Source organism: Anabrus simplex, chromosome 3 (genome assembly GCF_040414725.1).
Source record: "Anabrus simplex isolate iqAnaSimp1 chromosome 3, ASM4041472v1, whole genome shotgun sequence".
Lineage (NCBI taxonomy): Eukaryota > Metazoa > Arthropoda > Insecta > Orthoptera > Tettigoniidae > Anabrus > Anabrus simplex.
This window is the reverse complement of record NC_090267.1, coordinates 61,452,730-61,480,589: the sequence shown is the minus strand read 5'-3', so window position 1 is coordinate 61,480,589 and position 27,860 is coordinate 61,452,730. Positions and strand designations below refer to the sequence as shown.

General features: G+C 39.3%; 1 protein-coding gene across 2 annotated transcripts in view; it reads left to right on the top strand.

Annotated features, from left to right (window-relative positions):
• Positions 1-27,860, top strand: part of LOC136867004 (kappaPI-actitoxin-Avd3c) — an 84,536-nt gene that overhangs the window by 5,455 nt on the left and 51,221 nt on the right. For both annotated transcript variants that reach the window (XM_068226579.1, XM_068226578.1), the window contains exons 2-3: positions 4,835-4,985; positions 21,719-21,782. In XM_068226579.1, the coding sequence (XP_068082680.1) occupies positions 4,835-4,985; positions 21,719-21,770 (203 nt within the window). In that variant the 3' untranslated portion in view covers positions 21,771-21,782. The remainder of the gene's footprint in view (positions 1-4,834; positions 4,986-21,718; positions 21,783-27,860) is intronic.

Below are 27,860 nucleotides of genomic sequence, written 5' to 3'. Positions count from 1 at the left end.
CATACTAGACGTTACAAAACATGTAACCCTATTTTTTAACTGTCTATTTGAGGAAATCTGCGGTCATTACTTCCGTTGATGCACTAGTATGTACAGAACATTATCAGTTTCACACAGGTCGCTTCGAATCTAGTACAATGGAGAGGATAAGAGCTGTTGCTCGGATATTCCTCAGCACCATTGCAGGTATTTAAATACAACGTACGCTTCGTTTCACTGTTCAGGAATTACGTCGTCAAAGCTTTATTTATAAGCAGCTGTATTACCCGACACTGCCCGGGTATTTTATTGGATGTATACTTTTTCGATTTGCTTTACCTGTTAATTATGTGTGAACGCGAATTTTTTAGATTTCTTTATTATGATCATTGAAGTTTTACGAACTATTTTCTAGTTCATAAGCTGACTATAGATTCGACACCAATATCGGCTGTTTTCGATTATTTATACATGCCACCCCCTTCCCTATGGTTGCCACGGGAGTCTAGCCCCTCAGTCATTTTTCCAGATAATATTTCTAAAGTACACCACGTTTTACTGAGAGCTGTTCTAGAACATACATCCATAATCTTGGTCATTTTGTACAGTTTGTTTTCCACCACGTCTCTCTCTCTCTCTCTCTCTCTCTCTCTCTCTCTCACACACACAATGCTAATGTAGGCTGCACGTCGACTTAAACGGCATCCGGTGTGTCACTATTCATCGGAGTGACCCCGACATTTGTATTAGTCTTTTTTCTGTTATTTTTATGTCCCGCCCTTCGCTAGGGGTATCTTATCACATAGTACTTTTTCCATATAGTAAGACACTTACGTCAGTGTTCTCCCTAGGACATTTTTAATGGGCGCACCTCCCTGTCAATTTTATAGACCGCCCGGTTAACAAATCTTAGATATGTGCTCAAATAAATCATCAGCCTGTTTTCCAGTCATTTGACCGGGTCAGGAAGGGAATGAATGAAACCCCATCTAGCGGCAAGGATAGGAATTGTGCCGTCTGCCGAAGCCTGTCACACTCGTCTGGTGCAATGATTAATGAGTGACAGATCAAATGAAATGATATTGGAAAGTGTTGCTGGAATGAAAGATGACAGGGAGAAACGGAGTACCCGGAGAAAATCCTGTCCCGCCTCCGCTTTGTCCAGCAAACTTCTCACATGGAAAGACAGGGATTTGAGACACTGAACCAGTGGTGAGAGGCCGGCTCGCTGTCGCCTGAGCCACGGCGGCTCTGTGCGTTATTTGCATGATATTCTAATATATTTGCGCCATTGGGTGCTCCAAATTAAAACGTAGAGTGTCGGCCTCCGGATCCCAAGATAGCGGGTTCAAACCCGGCAGAGGTAGTCGGATTTTTGAAGGGCAGAAAAAAGTCCATTCGACACTCCATGTCGTACGATGTCGGCATGTAAAAGATCTCTGGTGATACATTTGGTGTTTACCCGACAAAATTAATTAAATTTCAGCCACAGACGCCCAAGAGAGTTTCGGTTTACTCGGTCTGCCATCTAGTGGGGGCGTAGAGTAAAACGGAACGTCGAAATTGACGAGCAGACAGCCAGATGGCGTCAAATTGAAATGTCTGCACACGATAGCTGAGGCTATACTATTATTATTATTATTATTATTATTATCAGCATAATTGAATCAATTACATCGGAGTTTAAATGTTTAGATTGACTATGACGTAGTGTCGGTGCACGAGCGGTGACTGGATTAGCGTCACAAACCCGTATGGCACTCCACAGCAACCCTGGAGCTACCTGATTGTGAACGAGCAGTAAAACACTAGACATTAAAAATTAAAAATACTCTGTTATATATTGTTTGTGGTACTTACACTAAAATAGTTCAACATTGCATTTAATGTTTACGAGTCTGATATTATTGTTAATGTACTGAGGGGAAAGAAATGACATTTTCTTCTTCTTTTTCTTCTTATTCTGTTTACCCTCCCTCGGTCTCAGTAAGGGATCCCACCTCTACCGCCTCAAGGGCAGTGCCCTGGAGCTTCAGACTCTGGGTCGGGGATACAACTGGGGAAGATGACCAGTACCTCGCCCAGGCGGCCTCACCTACTATACTGAACAGGGGTCTTGTGGAAGGATGGGAAGATTGGAAGGGATAGACAAGGAAGATGGGAAGTAAGCGACCGTGGCCTTAAGTTAGGTACCATCCCAGCATTTGTCTGGAGGAGAATTGGGAAACCACGGTAAACCACTTCCAGGATGGCTGAGGTGGGAATCGAACCCACCTCTCCTCAGATGACCTCACGAGACTGAGTGGACCCCGTTCCAGCCCTCGTACCACTTTTCAAATTTCTTGGCAGAGCCGGAAATCGAACCCGGGTCTCCGGAGGTGGCAGCTAATCACGCTAACCACTACACCACAGAGGCGGACAAACGAACTTTTATCATATGAATATTTTACGTTTTATTACCCGCGCGGCTTACAGAAATTTCAGGAGGGATCACTGTATGTGTACCAATTTTGAATGCCAGCTTCTCTGGAATTTACCCACACAGATCTATAATCACCGTCATTTCTTCATTTCCTTTTTCACAGCCAACGGCCGTAGCCGTGTTGAAACACCGGATCCCGTGAGATCTCCGAAGTTAAGCAACATTGGGCGTGGTCAGGAGTTGGATGGGTTGCCACGCGCCGTTGGTGGGGGGTAAGGGAGTAGAGAAGCGGAAAGGAACTGGCCACCCTACCGCACGTAAACTCCGGCTCAGGAACTCCTCTGCGGAGGTTCAGACCTGCCTTCGGGCAGAATAACCCTTACGTTACCTTTTTAACACACACTCAAATTACTTTCACAGTGTCACCATTTATCTACGAGAACACGAAAACTATGAATTTGACACTAATATTGGTCGTCCTTGGTTATTTGTATATGCCACCGCTTACTCTAGGAGTGCTGGAGGTGTCTTACCACACAGTACTTTTCCGTATAGAATTCCTATGTATATCAAGTTTTACTGTGAACTGTTTAGAGCTTGCATCCGGGAGATAGTAGGTTCGAATCCCACTATCGGCAGCCCTGAAGATGGTTTTCCGTGGTTTCCCATTTTCACACCAGGCAAATGCTGGGGCTGTACCTTAATTAAGGCCACGGCCGCTTCCTTCCAACTCCTAGGCCTTTCCTATCCCATCGTCGCCATAAGACCTATCTGTGTCGGTGCGACGTAAAGCCACTAGCAAAAAAATGAACTGTTTAGGAACATACACTTACATCCAAAATCTTATTCAATTTAGACATTTTTCTTTCCCACAAATTTTCAACCTATCCCCACTCTCCGCCACACCCCACCCCTAATTCTAAAGGAGACTGAACGTTGACTTAAATGGCACCTGGCATCCGAATTTTCCCTATTTATCGGAGTGACCTCGAATTTGACACTAACATTGGTCGATATCTGTTATTTCTTACTTTATCGCCTTCGCTACAGGTGTCCTACCCCATATTATAATTTTTAAGATATTAACAGATAGTAATTGACATGTGTGCCAGGTTTGATTGACAGCTGATCTGGAACTTAACCCCATACAATTATATTCTCCGTCAAGTTATTTACATTTCGTCGCTGATGTGGCAAACCCGCAAATGTGGCAACGTTCTTCCTATCCATAATATTCCTTAAGACTGCCCCCGCCTCCCAGCCACATATTGATATGCAGTCAATCACAAAATTTTCGTTGAGTTCTTTTCCCTATGCGTTTGTGTAAAGGAAAATTAACCTTACTGTACCGTCCTGTAGGAATATATGTTTGCATCACATATTTACCCACTCCCTAAAGTAGGATGTACATATTTAAGCTCGTTTCCGTTCTCTCAAATCTTCCCAGCCCAAACTTCGCAACATTTCCGTAACGCTACTATTTTATATCGGAAATCACCAAGAACAAATAGACCTGTTTTCTTTGGATTTTTTCAGTTCTCGAATCAAGTAATCCTGATGAGGGTTCTATACACTGGAACCATATTCTAATTGTGGTCTTACCAGAGACTTATATGCCCTCTTCTTTACATCCTTACTAGACCCCCCTACATACACTCATAGCCATGTTCAGAGATGTGCACCCTTCATTTACAACCCGGTTTATGTGATTACCCCAATGAAGATCTTTCTTTATATTAACACCTATGTACTGACAATGATTCTCATGAGGAACTTTCACCGAGCTCGATACCTGCAGTCGCTTAAGTGCGGCTAGTATCCAGTATTTGGGATGGTGGGTTCGAATCCCACTGTCGGCAAACGTGAAGATAGTTTTCTGTGGTTTCCCATTTTCACATCAGGCAAATACTGGGGCTGTACCTTAATTAAGGCCACGGCCGCTTCCTTCCCACTCCTAACCCGTTCCTGTCCCATCGTCACCATAAGACCTATCTGTTTCGGTGCGACGTAAAACGACTTACAAAAAAAATGAACTTTCACCCCATCAACGCAGTAACGAAAACTGAGAGGACTTTTCATTGAAACTCACATCATCTGAAAAAAGCCTTATCTCTGAATCCAGTTCTTTATTCATATCATTTATATATATAAGGAAACATAAAGGACCAATAATACTGCCTTGAGGAATTCCCCTCTTAATGTTTACAGGATCAGATCATTGCAATGGATGACGGTCACATAGAGCACACGATGTGAACTAAAGATCAAAGGCATGGTGATCACTAATGGTAGTAGACAATAACTGCGGAAATATTGGGTTTACGACCAATGTATATCAGACCATTTTTCCTTTTTTCGTTGCGTGCTGCCTCGTCTGTAAATACTGGAAGCTATTTGAAGGACACTCTCTATACATGTCTCTTATTTTTACAGTGATCATGGCGACTAAGGTACAACCAGAACTGTGCCTTTTACCTAAAAGTGTAGGGCCTTGTCGTGCAAGGAAACCCAGCTACTATTATAATGCTGCAACTAACATATGTGAGAAGTTCACTTACGGCGGTTGTAGAGGGAATGAGAACAAGTAAGTACAACTATTTTCGTATGTACTCAAAGACAGGGCTTTAGGCCCAAAACTTTTACAGTTTACACACTAAAGTTAGGTCATAACTAATTTGCAGATCGCCACTATCATTAAATTTATTGGTTCAATCAATCAAATCAATTGGCGCTTTATATGCAACAGATGACCCGGTATATCGTCTTTGCCGGGACAAAACCTCCTATGTGATAATATTTTTGGAGATATTCTGACCCGCAGCACATACATTATGAAGAGCGAGAATGCCTTGACAATATGCAAACAATATTGCACGTTAGATGACAGAACCTCACCGGCCAAAGTTCTAAACTAAAATATTTCACATAGGAGGTTTTTCCCGGCAGCGACGATATGATGGCTTACTTTTCTTAGCATCGCTATCTTTGTTTCCAGATTTTGTTTTTTGACTCAAACAACCCACGATCCATCGTTCTTATTGCTAAACAGCGTGTTGTTTGTTTCCGTTTAGAAAGAAACTGTTAATAACCGCTAAGACTCTACAGGACAGTGCTACAAACTCATGAAATAATTTACATTCTGATGGGAAGACGATAATTCCACTCACAGTCATAAATCTGACCAATATACCAATGTTTTATGATGTTATGCCATATGTATTTATAAAATATTCAAATATATGTAATGACAGTACCATCCTATACACTATGTAGCTCCTATACACTACGCTAGTTACATGTATTGGCAAAATAATATTGGTCGCGCTAGGTGCAAATCGATAAATTGGTCATATTCGATACCTCATAATCTAAATTGCTAATTTCCGTATCAATGCCAACAATTTTATGAAAATCTTCCACTATAAACATGCTTTTAATCCACCGGTAATAACAGGAACTGCGTCCGCTTCGTCCCCTCGCACTGCTTCCCCTCTCTCAGCTCATAACTCGCACAACACCCCGCCCTCCTCACCCCTTCCGCCATCTTCACCACCTCTACGAACACATTCGTACGACACACGAAGCAACAAGTTAGTGACCATCAGACCTCCGTAAACAACTAAGGGACCATTTATTTCTCAACCAACACAAAGGTAAGAGCTTCTTTCAGTATTTCCCCACAACAGGACGTATTTAAATCCCAGCAACTGACATTTAATTTTTTTTTTTTTCAGGCCGCACCTGTTTCATGTTTTCCATCTATGAGATCTTTTAGTCCCCTGTTCGAAGATTAATGACAGATATATTGAATAACACTACGATGAAATATAACATGTGGGAGTCTCTTAAAGCCATATTACGCTAATCAGGCGATGTTTTTATCCTTCCATACATTTCTTTTTTCAACCAACACATGTGATTTTAAGACATCTGTAACAAGATAGCAGTCCACAATAGTTCATTCTTATGGTGTAAAAGTGTTCACAACTGTAAAAAGTTTAATGCCATCGTGTGAGGATTACGTTCATCGTTCCGTAATAATAATCATTCACAGCAACGCACCAATAACATTTCTTATCATTCACCTACACTTCAAACTAATTTAGTGATCACTAAATGTTTTAATAGACATATATTTTTACTGATCATTTTTAAATTGTTGTAATTAGTTTTATCATTGTATTATTAGAAGTTTTTACGTTATATGTACTGGGATCAGAGCCCTGACCTACCTTGAATTAGGTTATTCTGGCTGATGATGCTCACAAAGTATGAGCGAAACGTGTCCTAATTTTAATATCTCTTAATGATTTTATCCTAAATATAAAGGATTACTATGTATTGGAAAGTTGTATTTTATTGATGTATCAACTTCTTATAGAAATTTCTATGGTACACATGTTACGACGTTGATGATTAATATGAGCGTAATGCTTAAGTAGGAACGTTAAAACTCAGTGACAGAATAGTGAAATTAAATTCAGTCTATATATCAAAGCAGAAAAGTACGCGCAAAACCTCAGACGGTATACTCTACTGAGTGATGTTAAGGAGAAGTTATACTGCCCCGCTCTAAGACCAAAGGTGAAATTTCACTTCTTGCGAGTGGGACGTGATCAGAAAGAAATTAAATTCCTTATTAGTACACTGCTTTGGTTGACGAGATTAACATCGATGAAGAAGTGGAGAAAAATTTCGCACTTGAACATCTCCGTTACACGGAAAAGAAGTATAGAATAATGGATGTGATTTTGAGCTTGGAAGACGAGAAAGCGAGCTCAGATTCTTTGGGGGAGGTAAAAAAATTAGCTTCCGTAAATCGAAAGTTAAGTGAGGGTATCCAAAAAGAATGGTTGTGATAAAAGTTATGAGTGCATGTTAATAGCTCGGTGCAGGCCTTTTAATGAAGACCCTCGGACGTGGGTGGTATCTGAAGTGTAGTGGAAACAGTGTGTTATTGTAGTGGAGGATAGTGTTGTATGTGGTGCGTGAGTTTGAGGGATGTTGGCTACAATGCAAACACCCATCTCACGAGCCAGGGACATTAAACATTTAAGGTTAAATTCTCCAACCCTGCCACGAATTTAACACGGGAAGCCAAGGAGTCGGTTAAAAGAATGGTAAGTCTCATGAATTGTGCGAGAGAAACAGTCATTCTAGACCTTGTAAATATAGTAAGTTATTATTATTATTATTATTATTATTATTATTATTATTATTATTATTATTATTATTATTATTATTATTATTATTATATTGCCGTGTTTTGGTAGTTTGCAGAGGTGTAAGAAGATACGAGCATGAATGGGCGGACAGAGAAAAGATTAGTACATAATTTAAAACACTAAAATTTGAAGTGTTATTTCTTTCTTTTCTTTTCCCTTACCGGTACTTTAAAATTTGGTCAACAACAACAAATGACAGTTAACTAGAATTACAATGCGCTCGCAAACTCTGATAAAAGGAAAGGCTTAAGTCAAACTTCAAGTCATTAGTTTACAAAGCTTGTAGTGTAGCTCTAACGTTACCCTATTTCAAAGAGGACTTTTGCTCCATTTCATTTATACTCTAGGAGACTGCGCTTCACAATTTACAACATTCAGCCTCTCAAAGGCACAAGTTTCTACACTAGATCAACGTTCAACACAGTTTTACTGTCATTTCTGCTCGATCCATATTGAATGACACTTAAAACAGAGGCAAAAAATGCCCATTCTAAATGGCCTTAGTGGACAAAATAAAAGTTTTAGGAAATCGTCCTTAAACAAAATGCTTTGAGGTGAAACGCGTACACTACTCTTGAAATACACTGTGAAACATTTAATATCCTATATGGCTTATGGTCCGATATACAGAAGCTACGCCTATACTACAGAGGGTGACTAGATGTCGAAAATATTGCGTTCCAAATTGGAGTTAAAATTTAAAGTTTGAGAAAGTCATAGTCACCCCCATACCAAATCCTATGGGAATTAGTAGAGGGTGGACACTCTTTGTTCCATGGGTTACATATTTCCCAGCAGGGATTTGAATAAAGTCCTTAGACTTGCCTTAAAATTTACAAACAAAAGGTGATGTTAAACTTTAGAAATTTACATCAAGAAAGAATTTTAAAATCTTCCTCTCCAGTTACCTTTCTGCAGCTATCACATATTTAAAAGATGTCTGCCATTACCTTGTGCTGGTGGACCTTCTGACGACGGGCAAGGATTCCCCTACCTCCACTAACCGGATGCAATCTTTGCTGGAGCGATAAAGAAGACAAAATGGCCCAAAAGCGCCCACCTTATATAGCAGAGGGGAAGTTCCAGAATTCTCGAGGCCGATGGCCTGTACCCACCCTGAATTGTGATTGGCTACAAAAATATATACCAAAATTTCTGATTGCCTAGTAATTTTAGGAAAAATGAGGTCGTGCATCGCTGACAAATTAAGCACAAAAAAAATTACAAACACTTCAGGTGTACAAAACTTGAAAATCATTCCCTTAAAAAATTAATTGTATGTCCTCCCGCCATAGGGGCACATGAGTCGACAGAAGAGACATCTGAAGAAGAAACGTCCAAACTTCTTCTAATGCATATTTTAAGATTGATAACGCAAATAGCCTTCTAAAATGCACGGAGAAGGTGTACATTCGGTACAGACCTCCACCCCCAATGGTTTTATCACCACGTGTACAGTTTTGAAATTTGGCATTTAAGAATTTTTGACATTTTGAAATTAGAGATCAGGGTTAGAAAAATTCTTGAAGGAGAGTCCATTCACAAAGTATATTGAAGAAAATAATTATTGATGAAGACCGGTCAGTCATGCCCAAGTTTGACGGCAAAAGCGGCTGCCACTGTCGATGCTGTGATGATGTCCACCGGACACCCCCGAAGTACCCTCAGACACCTCTCCCCCACTACCTTGAGATCGGTATCCATGGTGATGGTCACTAAGGACCAAGTATCATAGTTCTGCCTAATGATGGAGTGGGTGGATGGGGTTTAGCATCTAAGCCATTATCGCTGATGATAGTGCCCAAGTTGGTCGTTGAGAAAGAGACTGGGCCGGAACGAGGCAGGCCCTTAACTCGCGCTGGCACCTCTCGCCGGCTGTTACGACACAGCCTCAGTTGAAATTAGGGAACTGCAGCAATTAATTTCTGGGCTACAGTAACTGATTTTATGGACAGTTTTTAATATGGAGCTGTTGAGGTTGGCAGCATGTAGGTCGAATGTACAGAGTTTCACGCTCAACTTTGGAGGCAGGGGCAGGTAATGACAGACAGGAAAAGAAATAATTGAAGGGGTAGTTTACAAACGTAATTTACAAATGAGATTTGAAAATAACTTAACTACTTACACTTTTTTTACCATTAATAGGGGCAGAAAGCCTCATTATTTACACTTATTTACCAAAAATCTTAAAATTCTAAGGTGCTAAGGAAAGAAATATAATTGAATTGACAATGCCATCACTTGGTGGCCTATACTGCAAAGCATGGAGTTCATACTGGCGTTACGTGGGGCAGATGAAACCTAAATATCCTCTCTGTGTCGGGATTACTCACCAAGAGGGTGACTGGTGTTAAGAAATCAAGAACTCATGAACTCTGGGGGCAAACGTGCCTGCTGGAACAAAGCTTTTTACCATTACATGATCTCCGACCTAAAAATTGATGGGTCTCCGTCCACGATCATATATCTCTCTTTCACTTTCTCATGAGAGGCTTTGAGGTTATTTTAACCCTTCTCCACAGATCCCTGATATTATCTGGGTCTATTGTCTCTGGTAAAATCTCATTGATTGACCACAAATTGGACAACGGAGTGTTTGGAACGAACTTAAACATAAAAAATGCGGGAGAAAACTTGTGTGACTCGTGGACCCCAAAGTTGAATGCAAAAGATAGGCAATGCAATGAAGTGTCCCAACGAAAATGATATTCTTGATAACAAGCGATCAAGACAGGTCGGAGATCACAGTCAGCTAGTGATGGTTGTGGCTAGTAGGCTGACGTTGTAACATGGGAGACTGATAAATCAAAACAGAATTTGCGATATAAATTAGAGGTGAATGACTTGACATTATCAGAAACTATATATTGCACCCATAAGCGAATGTGCTTAATTAATGCATGAATTAAATGTTTAATAATTCACATATTGGAATACAGCAGTAGGCTGGGGAAAGCTGGCAGTCTCATAAAGCAACATTCTGGCGCCGTTCAGACTGCGAGAAGATCCGCAGAACACGTCTTAAGGCACGGACAGCATATAGCTGGCCTAAGTGGTACATCCAATAATGTTTTATGATGCCGACGAGAAGTGGAAACTTTCTACCCGGTTCCCACGGGAATTCACGCGTTGGAACTTGACCTACTTAGATGTGTGAGAGAGAAAGAAAATAATACACGTCATCCCTTGGCAGAAAATGGAAGCATCCATGCTGCGAAGAGCGCGAACGTCTCAGCCAATCACAAAATTGCAAATTTAAATGTTTTGTCATAGCGGGAATCTAGAGCAAGTATTTCGCGATTTGGAGCCCGGCGTAGTTGTGGAAAATGGTGTCCTGACTTCCAAACAATATTTGAGGATTTATCAGTGCAAATGTGTGATTAATCAGTGGTTAATTAAGAAATTTTTAACTTTACATGGAAGGGTGGTATCGCCCAGGAAGTGAACCGTCATGGCGGGAAGACGCCATCCTCTGGTAGAAAATAGAGCCAGTGACGCGCGCTGTCGTATGAATTACCCTGTGATCGTTTCTCGTAGCGCAATGTAACACGTAAAACGGACCAAAATTAGGAATGTTTTGAACATACTTCCTAAAACTTTAATCTACGGACGTATGATAAATCGGTCCCAAGTGCAAGGTTATTACGCCACATCCCTTCCACAGAACTATTTTCGAAGTGGGGGGGACTGTTTACAAAACCAACGAGTAGTGTGGTGAATCCTCAGTGTCTAATTCAGTCTTGTACGGAGTCAGTTCGTGTGTGTTCTTTCAGTCTTGTATGAACGTTTTTCTTGTGTGAATTCTGAGTCTTGTAGGAACGCGATCAGACACTTGTTGGCATCCGAGTGAGCAATGTATTTACTTGTGTGAGTAATATGTTAGGAGAAATGAACACTTTGACAAACTTTTATTTAATTTGAATTTATGCAGAGATAATCAGGCAAATTGAATTATCAAATGACAATGATAGTTTTATTTTCAACACTTGCCTTAAATGAACTTACACAAACAAACCGAGAGGGACAATGGATCACGTCGTAACACGTAACTGCATTAAATTTCCCTAATCCACGTGTAGTTTGGATATTTTGTGGAAAGGTCATATTTTGGAGGACAATTATTATAAAAATTCTCCACGTATCATTGGGAACATTACATTTAACTTTTTCCATCACTCTTAAAGAACTATTATTGCAAGCGAGATATTACGGGAGCAAAATTAGTTAAAGCAGTTACAGGGAGGAGAATGGCTTTGTTTTCACTAATGGAAGGCCGCGGTGTTAAGACCTTGACTCCAATGTTTTGAGGAGGTGAACAACCAATAAGCCTTTAAACAAACAAACTGAGAGGGGTGTGAGAGACACAGCAGGAGGCCAGGCAGGTAGCGGAGAGCAGACTTTCGACTTCACGTCAGGTGTTTAATGCAGTATTATTGTATAATCTTCATTGGAGTGCAAGAAAATGCGAGTGTTTATGTAAATGTGGAAGTGTGCAACGCCATCATGAAAATGTATCAAGTATGTACGTGTGATATTTCGGATTACCACATCAGCTTCAAGATGGAATACTAATTCATCATGACAGAGTCTGGAGGGTGATCCAACCTGCCTCCAGCACCAAGGTAAATGAGCAAAAACATGTATAAATAAATATGTAGGACTATGAACCAATCGATGATCAAAATGTAGCTTAGACTGTTAGATAGGACTGTAAATAATTCACGTAATAATAATAATAATAATGATAATAATAATAATAATAATAATAATAATAATAATAATAATAATAATAATAATAAGTGTGAGCAAGTGTTATTTGCGTACTTTCTTTAAGTAAATGTGTTTTGCATTTTTATTTCTGGATCATTTTAAAGTAAGTCATTTTGACATATGAGAATCCTATTTTACTTGAGATTTCAATAAGTGTAGTGTAGATTTGTGAATAATAATAATAATAATAATAATGTTATAATAACGTTGGTTATGAGCGATATTTTTGTTGACGTTATGATTTTGTAGATGCCGCCTTGTTGATTTTAATGTTTACTTTTGCTACTAGCGCATTCAGTTTATTATTTCATGTTATGTAATTAGTATTCAGATGACCGTTTCCGGTAGCTCTCATACCGTGTATTTTCGCGACGATATGGTTGACACGCGAGTGTTTATTTCTGTGTGTAAATCCGGTCACATTTAGGGAGCCGTGTTTTTGAGAGGCAATCTCGTTATTTCAGTAAAATAGTTAGTGACAGGAAGCCATTGATAAGTTAGCTCTGATATTTCATAATAACGTGAAGTGGAGGATGATCAAAAGATCGAGCAAAGTGAATAATAATATCTCTGATGATCTGCGTTGAAAATGGAATAGGTGATATTTGGACCATGTCATGGACAATGTAGTAAGAAATAGAGATGTGAACGACAGTTATTTCGCCCGCCTGATACGAGCGAGGCCGTATTATGAGTTACTACGTCGAGAATATTGATGAATAAATAGAAGTGAGAGATGAATAATTTAACCGAGAGTGTTAAATATATGACGACATGTGGGATGGTTGTAGGCGGAAAGCCTGTATTGTTTCACATAATTTCCAGGGAAAATAGATGCTCGGAAAATATTCAAGTTAGAGCATGAGGTAATGTGAACAGAGCGACGAATCAATGTGTGTTTTGACAGTCATGTAGAATCATGGATGACATGTAATACCAGTAATTATTGTCCGTGAAGATTGAATAGTGTCATGGCCAGACACTTTTGTCTGAGGTTAGAAGATTGCCATCAAATTCACATATTTTGGTTATTGGAAGCAGGGTAGATTTTTCTTTATACTCCGATATTTGCGCATTTTATTAGTTTTAACTTTCAGCAGGCAGCTATTTTTGGGATCTAGATTTTGTTATTATATCCCTTCTTTGTGCATATTTTATCACCGTACTATTTTAGAATCTGTTCATACGTGAATTGTTTGTATTTGATTTATGTAAATAAATAGTTGTAGTCAGGTTATTTTTGATTTCAGTATTTTTGGAGCAGTGTTTCTACATTGACATGTTCATTTATGTAAATAAGATTTCATGTGTTAGGGTAAGAGATCATCGATTAGTTCATAGTCAAAACTATAGTAATGGTATGCTCATACCAGAGGACATTCAGTAATACCAAGCCTTAGAAATCCACTACATTTCAGTTACGAAAATGAAGCGATCTTTAATAAGCAGTTGTATCATAAGTGCCGCAAATGAATTATAAATGAGATGGGATCTGCCTCCATCTAGTGGTGGTAGCACAAATATGAATTCGTAATGAAAATGCAGGAAGCGGCAAATTAAGTAAAGTTAATAATGTAAAGGGATCGCTTTCATTTGAGATGTAAACATGAGGCACTTGGCCTAATTAATTTAAGTATTTTTAACTCCAGACTATCACAGTCATGCGAGTAAGGTTTAAGTAATTAAATTAGTGATTGTAGCACGCAGGTTCATGTTTCAATAAATTTTCTTTTTAGCCACGAGTAGTTAAAAATGTGGCAATGGTTATGTGGTAGATGAAGTATAATGTTCATGGTTGTTTTGTTTTTCTTTCCTTTTCTTTTATTGTTACACATGGTTAGTGCATTCCATGATTATTTTAGAGTTGGGTGTTTCCCAACTGAATTTGAAGATGGGTTAGATATTTGATAAACACCTCTGAGACAGTCTCGATTTGATGACTTAACCAATTAATTTATTAACTACGCAAGTTTATTTTGAAGGACATTTTCCAATGTATTACAAATCAGTTATTCAAATGAGGTGGTATTTCTGACCAGTGTTTTGAATTTGTTCACTTCATCGTCATGGAGACTTTGGTTCGATGTAATCTAGAATATCTAAATTTGAGCGACCTTCAGTCGAAATTTTATTAAGGCAGATGATTGAGTTATTGTAATGCAGATCTTTTAATTGTTTTAAATTTTAATTTCATTTCACTTTATTTTATTTTACACTACTTTACTTTCTAATTTTTTACGCTTTGTTCTTTGTTCAATAAATTATTTTATTTATTTAAATTTTATTCAGTCTTTGGGTACCGTCATTTATAGTTTAGTTTACCCCATCTTTCATTTCCTCACCCCCCGATCGACGTGTGGCCCATCAACCCGTGGGATATAAAGGACGCACCACCTCTGAGGAAGAAGAGTCTACATGCAGCGGTAGGTATCTTTTTTAAATGTCATTATTTACAGGAGCAGCCGGCGCACATACCAAGAAAGAAGACCACCGCATTGGGTGCCTTTACAAGGGCACAATATCGACAAGGAACAAAAAATGCAAAAATAATATTGAGGCAAGAAATAGTGGACTTAGCGGTGGTATGCCTAGTCGGAAACAGCCATGAAAACCGTGTGAAACCATCTACACACACAAGGATGAATGTGTTCCCTCTTCTACTTAGACTTAGGGAAAGGCCCGACATAATCAATGTATAATCGCTCCATAGAGCGAGATGCTTGATGAGATGACGATAGCCCTACTTTCTTAGATAACGTGGGTTTACTAAACAAACAAGGTTTACATGCTTTAATCACTTCGTAATTTCAACATTCATACTCTTCCAAATGAACATACCTCTAATGTTCTCTCTAGTTTCGAAAATGCCCAAATGTCCCCCTAATGGGGTTTCATGTTAATACTTGAAGGCCATAGGCACAAGAACATCTTTTGATCGTGCCTCGAAAGGCAACACAGAACTACATTCCTCAGAATATAAGGGCAACCTGTCCCCCAGAAGAAAGGGTTTCCATAATAGGAGACAGAACTGGAACTTCACATTGATATTTTGCTATATCATGAAATGGCATAGGGGCATCATTCAAAATGGCGTTAACACTAGGATCTATAGAGATAGAAAGAGAAGAACTTCCCACCGTGTCAGCAGAAACTACATCGACAGAAACATACTGCTTACCCCATCTGCGACCACATACTCGGATCCCCGAATGTGCCACACGTCAAACTGAAACGCCGAAATTTGAAGAGCTCAAGGGGCTATTCGCCCCGTATGACGGAGTCTAGCCAAAACCAAGCTTAGAACCTGATTGTTGGTCTCTTATTTGAATTTAGAATGTTCGAGATGAAGGTGGAATTTGTCCAAGGTAAACAAGACAGCCAGTCCTAACTCGTATATGGAGTACTTGGCTTCTTGAGATGATAATGTCCTAGACGCATAGGCAATTAGCCGCCTTCCGAGTTATTCTTGAAGTAGAACCGCAGCGACCGCAGATGATGAGGCGTCTGTATGAACAATGTATTTCTTAGAGAGATCTGGCATTGCGAAGACTGGGGAGTTACAAAGAGCTAACTTCAAGTCCTCGAACGCAGCTTTCTGTAATGGCCTCCATTAACACTTGACAACTTCTCTACGGAGGAGGTCTAGGGACGCCGCCCTACTAGCAAAGTTGGGAATGAATTTCCTGAAGAAATTCACCATGTCGATGAATCTAACAATCCCTTTAACATATTTAGGAAGATTAAAGTTACGAATTGCCCGCTTTCTGAAATGACTGATTCGAGCTCCTTCAGGTGACACAAGGCGTGACAAGTCTTAAGGAAAATAATGGATACGAAGAGCATTCTGAGTTATAATCTTTTGCCCGAACAGCGACGATTTTTTCTTTACATCCCATCGACACAGATAGCTCTTATAGCGACGACGGGATAGGAAAGGGCTGGGAGTGGGAAGGAATTGGCCTCGACCTTAATTTGCCTAGTGTGAAAATGGGAAAACACGGAAAACCATATTCAGCACTGCCGATAATGGGTTAAAACCCACTATCTCACGGATGCAAATTCACAGCTTTGCGGCCCTAAGCACGCGTTTAACCTGCCCGGTCATTGTTATTATTTAGATGTAGCGAATTTCGGATCCTGAAGACGAAGTTCATGCATTTCATGAGAAGTGCCAGTGTCCCAGTACGTTCAATTCTGATAATTCGCATACCCACTAAAATAGCAATAAGCTTTGTTCGTCACGAACACTGAATTTTCACGACCGTATTGTAATCGAAACAGACGTTCAACTTATTAGGTCGTTGTGGGTTCGGATCCCACTGTTGTCCGGTTTGCCATTTTTGTTCTGTATTTAACATCTCTTCAACGTGTGCTAAATGTACGTAACACGACCTAATAGGCTGAAAGTCGGTTTCGATTCGTTCGTTATAGAAGTAGAATAATCGACAATACCATCATGGTCAGATTGCAGTATCCGTCGATAGAAATTTATACGGGCTACTAATGGTGTTAACTGATGTTCCACTCACACTTTGTAATGATAAAAGTAAAGCATTTTCAGTCCCCGTAAAGTTCATGTTCGTGGAATGCCACACTCCTCCGCCAATCCGCGTGAAGATTTTCTCTGGTCGGTATCCATTCTTGCTTGAACATCCGCAAGCTTCGCCTCTGTTAATGTTCTCTTTTTCGGTTCTCAAGTTTTGTTTTAATCAGACCATGTTTCTCGTCAAGTACTGAATAACTTGGTTATGTATTCTCTCGAAAGAACGGGAACGCCACAGAAATGACGTAGAAATTTGCGAACGGTTATGTTGTAGGATTTCTTCTTTAGGAGACATCATGTGATAGCCAGGAGATCTTTTGAGAAAGACTGGCTGCCAGAATTTTGTTGATCGCTTAGCGCCACTTAGGGGTCACGTGTAGGGTACTTAGAGATTATACCTACGGACGTGAGCAACATCAACCCCTAACAGCATGCGCCTTATCTCGTAAATCTATTGACTCCCGCTGCTCACGGGAATAATGCTACCTGAACTGCACGGATCGAAAGCCCTCTTAAGAGAATACCGTAAACTCTACAAAACCCCCCAAACTACCGGTACAAGAAGACTTCCCTGTGTTCAATCTTCAGAGGTTGAGGTCACGCCATCTACCCTTGCGTGATGCTGCTGACATGACCCTCAACAGCTTTAACGCTGTACAAGTTTGGAAAGACCGCTGGGAATCTCCAACAGAATTTTCCCTTCACAACGTATTTTCTGGTGCGGAAATTTTTTGTGGATTCCATCTACCGCGCAGGCAGGAGGTCACTCTGAACAGAGTTCGTACAGGCCATGGAAGATGCAGGGACTCACTTTACAAGTTGAATTGCTTAACGTCACCGGAATGCGATTGTGGTGTCTAGCAGCAAACGATCGTTCATATCGTCGGCAGCTGCAAGCTACGTGCTTACTCTGGTAGGTGGGCTGACATCTTTATCCATCAGAAGCAGTGTTAGAGTGGTTGGAAGGGCTGGACAGCCTTATATGAAATATTGTTGTCTTGTTATTGTAATATACTCAGCTGCATATATGTAGAGTTTATGCCATGCGCTAATTCTTTAGGAGGAATGTCTCAGCTATAAATATCCTATACGTCACCATACTGAGGGATAGCACAAATCATGTTCAACAACAAGTGTAGGAATGCGACAGCAATCACGCTAACAATGTACGCTCATCAACAACACTATTCATGAACTAAACATTCACTCCGTACGCTTACCGCAAACCATGCTTGCTGCGTTTTCTGACCACGAACTCTATCACCGCCACTCCGACAAAAAGCAAGTATTTCCCCAGCTGAACGACAGCACCGGCTAAAGTGAAAGTAACTTCTCGCTCCCTCTCCCTATAGTCTCACCTGTGTGCGTGTCGTCCTCAATATTCGTATATATTGTCATGTAATATATTACTACAAAGGCGCAGAGTGGATGAAACTCAGGGATAGACGATCATTCTCAGCTGCTTGCTTTCTGCTGAGAATTTTATAATCTAATTTCACGAAGTCTATTGTTCAGATGAGTCCAGGGCATAATCGGGACAATAGGTTTACAGCCAACACCCATCAGGTTCCATATTATCATACAGTAAAGTGTAGTAACTCGTTTATGTCACTGCCTCTCAATTAAACAATGACCAGGAACTATTTGAAATACAGCAAAATAGTGTCAAAACTACGATAAAGTGTCTTAAGTACGGCTACCTCTGCACTTTATTAAGCCATGTAAGTGATTTTTACCAAATTAATTTAATATTACGAAATATCATATTCCCCTAGACATATTTTAGATGTTATATTTTTAAATTATCCTCGGCATTAAAATGTATCTTAGGTTTCTCTTATGTCTTCTCTTCCTTGTTAGTGTAATCTATTTTCTGAGATAGTAAAAGTAATATTTCAATCTCCTAAATGTTTAGTCTTTAATCTTATTTGTATACTCAGAAGGAAAATATATCTTAAGATAACATAGGAGCAAATGGGCATGGGGTCAGACGGACACTCTGTGAGAAAATTTGTGGTATCATCTGCCTGAAGTTAGTAATACTGCTTCCTGTGAGTCAGATTGCTGAAGTGTGGTATAAACGAGTGTTTTTGATAAGTATCTGTTGAAATCTGCTATTTAAAACCTCCATTCGGCTTCTGGAGTTACACAGGTACGAAATATCTGGTGTTCAGGTAACGTCTTTGTTGAAAAGATTGTCTGGGATTTAAGGATTGTTCGTATTTCAGTGGATTCATCGAAGTTATAGCCAAGGCGTGGTAGCAACCCGCTCTGTCCTCCATGATTCAGGATGCCATCTGTTGATTTCCAGGCACACTAAATAAAATATTGCTCATAGGGTGGGGGAGGGGGCAGACGGACACATGTTCGTGGGAGCAAATGGACACATTCATTTTTTTCTTACTAATACAATTATGGTGGTCTTGGAAAAACCTTTAATTGAGTGTTTATGAAAATTACTGTTAATTATTGCAAATGAATGCTGTATTTAATTACAGAATGGTTCGTAATCGTCAAAGGACCACAGATCAATGTTCTTGGACGGAAGAGAATACACAGTTAGCCGTGAAGGTGTTTACGGAAGATGGCATGCCGCTGACAACAGCAGCTGCAACCTTTTCTGGTCCGCTCAGTTCCTTTAGAAGGCGGGTGATTAGTAATGTGCACATTCCCAAATTCGTGCAGAATACAGATTTTACTCTATATACAGACTGAATATGGTAGAACATATTTTGAAACTAGACTCTATTAGATACGGGTTGACGTACAAAGAGTTACTCAGCTTGGCATATCGTTATGCTTTTCAAAATGGGTTAAAACACCAATTTAACTATGAAACACAAATGGCAGGTGTTGACTGGATTCGGGGCTTTCTTAATCGGCATAAGAATATTAGTTTACGAATTTCTGAGCAAAATAAGTGACGAAGGAAAACGTCTTTGTGTTTTACAACAATTTAGAGAAATTTCTGGATGAACGGATTTTGTGGGTAAAAGCTTCAGACGTCTACAACTGTGACGATATGGGTTTACAGCTGATTTACAAATCCAAAAAAGTTATACCCATGCGAGGCAGCAGAACGTTGTTAGCCAAACTAATTGTGAAAACGGTGGAACAGTAAGTGTAACAGCGTGTGTTTATGCAACAGGTCAGTACGTTCCTACTTTTGTTGTGATGAAAGGTGTTCGATATAATGAAAATTATGAACTGGGTATACCTGATGGAATAAATATAGTCTTTTCAGAGAGTGTCTACATGAAATGAGAACAGTTCCCTCAGGCCTTACACCATTTTATTAATGTGAAGATTCCTGGCCCTGTCGTTCTCATTTTGGATGGCCATGGCTCATATTGTTGGGATCCTCCTACTCTACAGAAGGCAGTGTGCATCTGTTATTTCTGCTCTCACAGAGTACCCACAGGCTACAGCCTCTTGATGTATCTTTCTTCGCTCCTCTGAATACACTTTACAATGACGGCTGCGGGAGGTACGTCAGAAGAAACTCAGGAAATGGAATTAATAAAGTGGCATTTGAAGCAAGTTTTGCTGAAGCGTGGAACTGTGGGACTACAGTCAGAAATGCTGTAAATGGCTTCAAAGCTTGTACGATTCATCCATTTAATCCGAATCGCCTACTTGAGCACGTCTTGGCTGCCGCAACAAGGCATGAAGATCTCAAGAATTCCAGAGCACTAACTCCTGAGGATCAAACAACAGACCCTCAAGTGTCACCTGAATCAGGAAATAATCAAGTGGAGGAATTTCAGGCACAGCCAGCGACAGAAAATACCAAAGACAAAGTGAATGGGAGGACCTGAACCCTGTGCCATCGGCACAAAAGAAAGACGGGAGCATCATAAATCTTGACCGATACTACTTTATATTAGCCAGTTGAAAGTGAAGAAAGTCAAGAAGATGGCAGCGAAGAAATCAAAATATGATAGCCATAAAGACGATGTGTGCAAATTTTGTAAAAAAAGAAACTACTGTATACAGACATGGGAAAAATTGGGTGCAGTGTCTAAATTGTTCGTCCTGGTTTCATGTTTGGTATGTTGTGAATGGAATGACCGATACGTTGTTTTCTAGGGTTGCTCCGGTGACGACACTGATTAAGAAGTCAAATGTCCGTTTTCCCCGTATGAAGTGTCCATTTCGCCCAATACTTGGGGCAAACGGACATTAGTGCACCATCCATTTATTTCCATTTTTCTAAGTAGAACATCAAATTTGACGAAAAATGCAACTCTTATTATTTGAACTTAATGTGTAAAAGTATTAAAAACACAAAATAAAAAATGAATTGGGAATATTTTTACAGTTATTTTAAATAATCCGCTTAGAGTGGCCGTTTCCCCAAACTTACCCTATGATCTTTTATGAACCATTGTTATTAGATTTTGTATACTAATTGATACATTTTAGTTAGAGTAGCGGTTAGTTAAAACCAAAGGGACCTCTGGTCTTACTAGCTATTCATTTTAAATAGATATATTATTTTCTAGTGTCTGACTTAAAGTCCCAACGTGCGAATACATGCTGTAAATGCAATATGATAGCATTAGAACGTGTGCCACAATTCAACACAATCAGCAAATTAATGTTTCCCCCATCTCATTTACCAACAAGACGTACATATTTATTAAATACTGTAAGGATTGCCTTTGTGAAATGTATATCAAATGTTTTTGCTTAGAATTAAAGTGTTAAGATGTAAGTTGGTTTTAACTCATTTTCGCCAAATGTAACTTGTATTTTCATGTTATATACTCTTTGCAGCTTTGACACACCCAAAGAATGCATAGAAACATGCATGTTTACTAAAGGTTAAGGAGAATATGAGGTAAGTGTTTTACAACAATTTTATCACCAAATTACACTAGTGAACCATTTTGTTTGATAAATATAACAATATGACTCTACTTTTGTAAGTCACTCAAGCTGGACATGTGAATAATTACATATTATTTGTAATATGTCATGTTTAACTATTTTTAACATGGAATCCGGTGATTGTCAAAGTTACATTGAACTTTTCTCCACCGAGAGAGAAGTGGGCTCGAACTCCACTGTAGGAAGCCCTGAAGGTGGTTTTCTGTGGTTTCTCATTTTCACACCAGCCAAATACTGGAGCTGAACCTTAATTAAGCCCGCAGCTGCTTCCTCCCCACTCCTAGCCCTTCCCTATCCCATCATTGTCATAATATCTATCTGTCTCGCTTTGAAGTAAAGCAACTTGAAAAGAAAAGGACATGAACTTGTCTCCGTCAGGATGAAGTCGGCTCAAACAAGAACTGTTCAAGAAGTAATCAGCAGATGCCAGTAATTATGGCCGAAACATGCCTGTCAATGTAAAGGCGAAGATCAACAATTGCATCGCCCATTCATTCACTCTTTGCACATTTGCTAACTGGCCTGACCTGGTCAAGATGCCGTGAAGGTGCGCGTGTATCGATAATATTATATATATATATATATATATAGCAGCTATATCACGTCAGAAGTTAACATACCTGAACAGCTGGAAGTTCCAAGACATGTATATTAATGAAATGTATATGTACAAATGAGCGGAATGAAGAAAACGAGGATATTAGTGAAGATAAATTCCCTTCCTACATACAAATTGAAGTTTTGGAAACTTAATCAATCTTAAAAACCCTTGCCTCTCATAGCTATTAGTCTAAATATCACCAGTCATCTCTGGATACATCGCTCTTCCAGTGCTATAATTCCATGATAAAGACCATCTTAATAATTTAAAAATACATTAATGTCTCTATTATACGCTTTTCGATTAACCGAGCTCCCGTCTTACACATCAGCGCCAAACAATTCAATTATTTTAAGGTTCGAGTCTAATCACACGGTTATAAATTATAACAGACTGAATGCGTAACGTTATCCAATAGCTCTTTCGCTGCTATATTTGTCAGTTCTGTAATAATATTTCGATGCAGCAAAAGGTTAGATATCAACGCGTCGAAGGTGCCCTTTATCCCGGAGGTAAGTTCAACACGAAAAGTTGCGTAAATATTAGGGCTTATACGTTCCTTGCCTCTAACGTTTATGCAACTTTCTTTTACAATTGGCTTTACTTCTCACCGACACGGATAGTTCTTAGGCGACCGTGGGACAAGAAAGGGCTTGGGGTGGAAAGTACGCGGCCGTGGCCTTAATTAAGGTACAGGTTCAGAATTTGCCTGGTGTGAAAATAGGAAACCACAGAAAACCACATTCAGTGCTACCGGCAGTGTGGTTCGAACCTACTAATTCGCGGATGCAAGCTCACAGCTGTGTGCCCCTAACCGCACGGCCAAATCACCTGGATTTTATGCAACTCCTGTAATCACCATGTCGGTCGTCTGTCAAATTAATGGGAAAAGGAAAACGAGGGGTGATATCGCTAGCATATAAGCTTAATTATATTAAACGGTTAATGAAAAAGATGACGACGTCGTGCAAAGCGAAATCGGTCATACCGATGGTTTGAATGTGATCGAAAAGACGCTGCTCTACACAAAATGGCAAGACGAAAAAAGACACCGGCTGATATTATGATGCTGCGAATTCTCCACAATATGGCGTTGAAAATGCGAGACAGCGTAATCAAACATAAAACTATTAAATATTTCTTTTACAAAATCCTAAGCGTTCAGTGCACGGTAGGCTACAGTACATTTTGTTATTTTTAATATGCACATACAATTTTTAACGTCTAGGTTTCTTTTTAACCTTGCTCTTTTCATTATATTTATTCCAATAAGTAAACCATTTACCTCACTTCAATTAGAAATAATCTTTAGCAACCATGCGTTTCATCCGGGTTTTTCCTATAAAAGGTAGTCTTGGTCCACATTCATTGTGACAATCGAGACTCTTCTGTATAATACTCTGCTCTATGTAAGACGTACTCAAATCGAACTCCCCAAAACAATTTTTTTTAAATAAACAGTATTGCATAATGATATTTATGTATTTGAGGTTTTTTACCATTACTGTTTAAAACCCGCCTTTATTTGGACACAGACGGAAATATGCTTTCATTTATTGTATAATCACTATGTTTCTGGAAAGTAGGTTTAAAAGTTGACAATCTTTACTAACTTACATTTTCATTAGGTATTTTTAGGGACACTGATGGGAAATTAATGCTGTAAGTTTCCCTAACACATAGGGTGAAGTATTATTTTTCTTCAGGTACCGTATCATGTCGAGCAGCCTAAATTTGATGTGAGAACGTATGTCACAGGTTGTTTCTGGCAAACTGAAAGCTATACATTCAATATTTTTCAACATTGCGAGGTAATTCAAGGTCATCCTAATCTAAATGCTACAATGATACAGGGTTTTACTGATAAAACGTGACAGCTTGCACTTGGCCCACCTAGACACATCCGGCTTGTATTCAATCCTCGCTTCTTAAATTCGTAAATTTGCGGCGAAAAATAAATTAACATTTTTCTTTCAAAAGCAGGGATAACAACACTCAACCGGATAAGAGAAGGTACAACAAGCATGTAAAATAGATACAACCCGAATATAGGGAAAATTATGTTAACGGTAGAGCTTATATACAATGTGGCACATCAACCCCGTACTTTCTACTTATAAGAGTCCCTCATGCACTGATGATGAATGGGATGCCTAATCGCTGGTTTACAAAGGAGTGTAACAACCTCCTCTATTACGGATTATAAGAAAATAGTAGTCATTTTACTGCACGCGTTCTGTTTCATGGTGTATATTTAAACGCGCAAAAGGTGCAGAACAAGAAAATTTTAATAAACATCCCACTCTACCAAAATGTCCCATATATGTGCTATGTACCTTAAATGCAATTCTTCAACTCTGTTCGGCGAAATACGTGGCTATTTGGAAACTTCGGCCCATACCATCTTTGAGCTTCGGCTCCATTTAGACCAGATTCTCCATAGATTAAAACTATGCCTGTGTATTCGTCGTCGTTTAACACACGAGCCATTGCCGATATGTTAAAGGAAACTGCAGTGCTGGTATACGAAATACCAGCCTACCACTTAGTGTTAGAAATCGAGGCTTACTAACGCAAGAGGGCGTATTTGATGAGTAGCACTGAGGATCATGCAACGAGCAGCCGTCCAGTTGTTATCTCTTCATATTCTGACGAAATATACAGTACCTACAGGCAGTAATACGCCTGTGAAGGTCAGTTATTAGACTTCCCATTCATCACTATTGCATGCGGGACACTTACAAGTAGAAGGTACGGCGGTGATGGCCACTTGGTATAAACATGTCTTACTGCATATTTGGTGTTCTTTTACATCACTATGAACAGCATGCGAATAAGGGAAGATGCATTCCGTCATTATGTACTTGTTTATCCTGATAACATCTGGAAGGAGTAGAAGTGTTACGTGGGTAATTGTGTTTGTCCATGCTTATAGCAGTAACATACATCAAACTGCCGCCTCTGGCATTCCTTCTCCAAACATCTCTTTCAAGAACTGTGAATGTTCGAGCCGTAGAACATGTCAAACTAGCATATCCATTATCTTGCGAATTACATTCGACAAGGATTGCCCGTAAAGTACAATGAACCTTACATTACCACTTTGTAGGAATGTATATTGGTATGACCTATTTACACACTCCTATAGTATAGCGTATTTAAGTTTCATTTTACTTTGCACTTCAGCATGGTAACATGAACACAATGAACCCTGTTCTGTTGGACTACATACCCATATGTGGCTGGGAGGTGTGACTAGTGATAAGGAAAATAATGGCTAGGAGGAGCACAGTGAAATACGAGGTTTTGTATCTTAAACCCCGATATATGAAATCCTGCACGATTCACGCCCAGCGCACAGCTTGTGTGTTTGATTCCTACGAGTAATTTGGTGATTTTGTTTTATATTAAAGAGGACCTATTATATTGTTATGTACTATAATATAATAAAGTACTCCCACCTCATAGTTTGGGATCGCCTGAAACTAGGGGGACCGAGCTCGATAGCTGCAGTCGCTTAAGTGCGGCCAGTATCCAGTATTCGGGAGATAGTAGGTTCGAACCCCACTGTCGGCAGCCCTGAAAATGGTTTTCCGTGGTTTCCCATTTTCACACCAGGCAAATGCTGGGGCTGTACCTTAATTAAGGCCACGGCCACTTCCTTCCCACTCTTAGCCCTTCTCTGTCCCGTCGTCGCCATAAGACCTATCTGTGTCGGTGCGACGTAAAGCAACTAGCGAAACTAGGGGAGAGCACTCTTTTATTGCATTTCATGCAAGTTTGATACATGCATTACATTTTCCCCTTATAATGATTTAATTAGTACTACACTAAACATTGTCCAAGACATTAAAAATGCTATGTTGTCTTGAACAACATGTACCTTCCTTTTCCTTATCTTATTAAACGCTTCCTTTTGTGTCAAAAATCTTTTGGAGTATACTACCATTAACAACATGACTTATTTATGAATATAAGATAATAACATAACAATACAACAATTTATATATTACTACATTTGATATTATATTTAACCTCCAAGTAATGACATTCATTATGTAATGTCTTTTAGTCCTATCTTGCGCAACATCTTACAGCAAGTTTATGAGCACTTAGTCCGATATAGACTTCCCCGCAAAATGGAAAAACGGTACAAAAGGCAGGAAGTGAACCCCATCTCAAAAACACTGTACCATTTTATGTAGTGGAGAGTCAAATACGAAAGTCATTTTTTCGAAATATTACTGCACTATACAAACCATAGGCACCCCTTTAGCTGTCGGTAGAGAATTGAGCACATGATAGGTTCAAGAAGCCTTTTTCTTTTGACGGAAAAAGGTAGTCATGGTATCATAGAAAACATGATACGTTAGGAACAATTACAGACATCTCAATCCGTCACCATTTTGTATAGTCTCATCACATCGAAACTGATAGAAACGCGTCTTTCACAGTATTTCATAATCTATGGCACGCAAATGCTGTACAGCAGATGTGATAGCTTACGCCATGTAATTACTACCGTCAGAGCATTAAATAAAGTCATAAAACTAGACCATAAGACTATAACACATCAGTAAATTTACGAAGCGATAACTTTCGTTCTCGTCGTCAATCCAGTGTACCGTTCCCGCCTAAAATACAGTCTACCGGCGCCAATCGGAGAGCTGCGTGTTCGGTTCGTAAAAATATGATCAGGGCAAAAATAAATTAAAAGTCTCAGGATGAAAATTATACCACAGGTATGTGAACGGGAAACAGTAAAATAGTTCCGAAATGAAAATCAAATTAAGGGGTGAGATGGATTTATTATCAAAGAAAAACATTATTAAAAATCGAAAATAAACAAATTAATATAAAAACCAAAATAATATGGCTCAGATAAGTGCCAGAAAATCAATATGTACCGTGCGCATAATTAACGCAAAGATTATTACAAAAAGACGGGCAATGTCCCGTTTTTTAGAAATAAAATATTTACAAAATAAAAACAACGACCTGGGGAAGAAATACACACTTCGCCTCGATTCAACGCAGTTAAGTTCATCTTACCGTATCCTGACGGATATCGTTCCATTTACGGTTTTAGGACATGCCGCGACAGAATAAAATTATGCTAAATCCGATCCATAATTAAAAATTACATATACAACACTAATCAACAAATCAATGTTTCAGGGTACAAACTTATGGCTACACAGAATCTAATAACAGACCGCTCTGTTACAAATTGGATGGCATGAAAGTCTACTTCCTAGTAAAACGAGCTCGGCCCCATACCAAAAAAAGACGAAAACAAGTCTTTATCAACGATGACAATGACATGATCAATAATAAACATATATCACAATTCAATAAAAACAAAACACTTCAAATAAACCTGTAAAATTCATGCAAATAAAATAAACAAAGAAAATCTGTGTATCC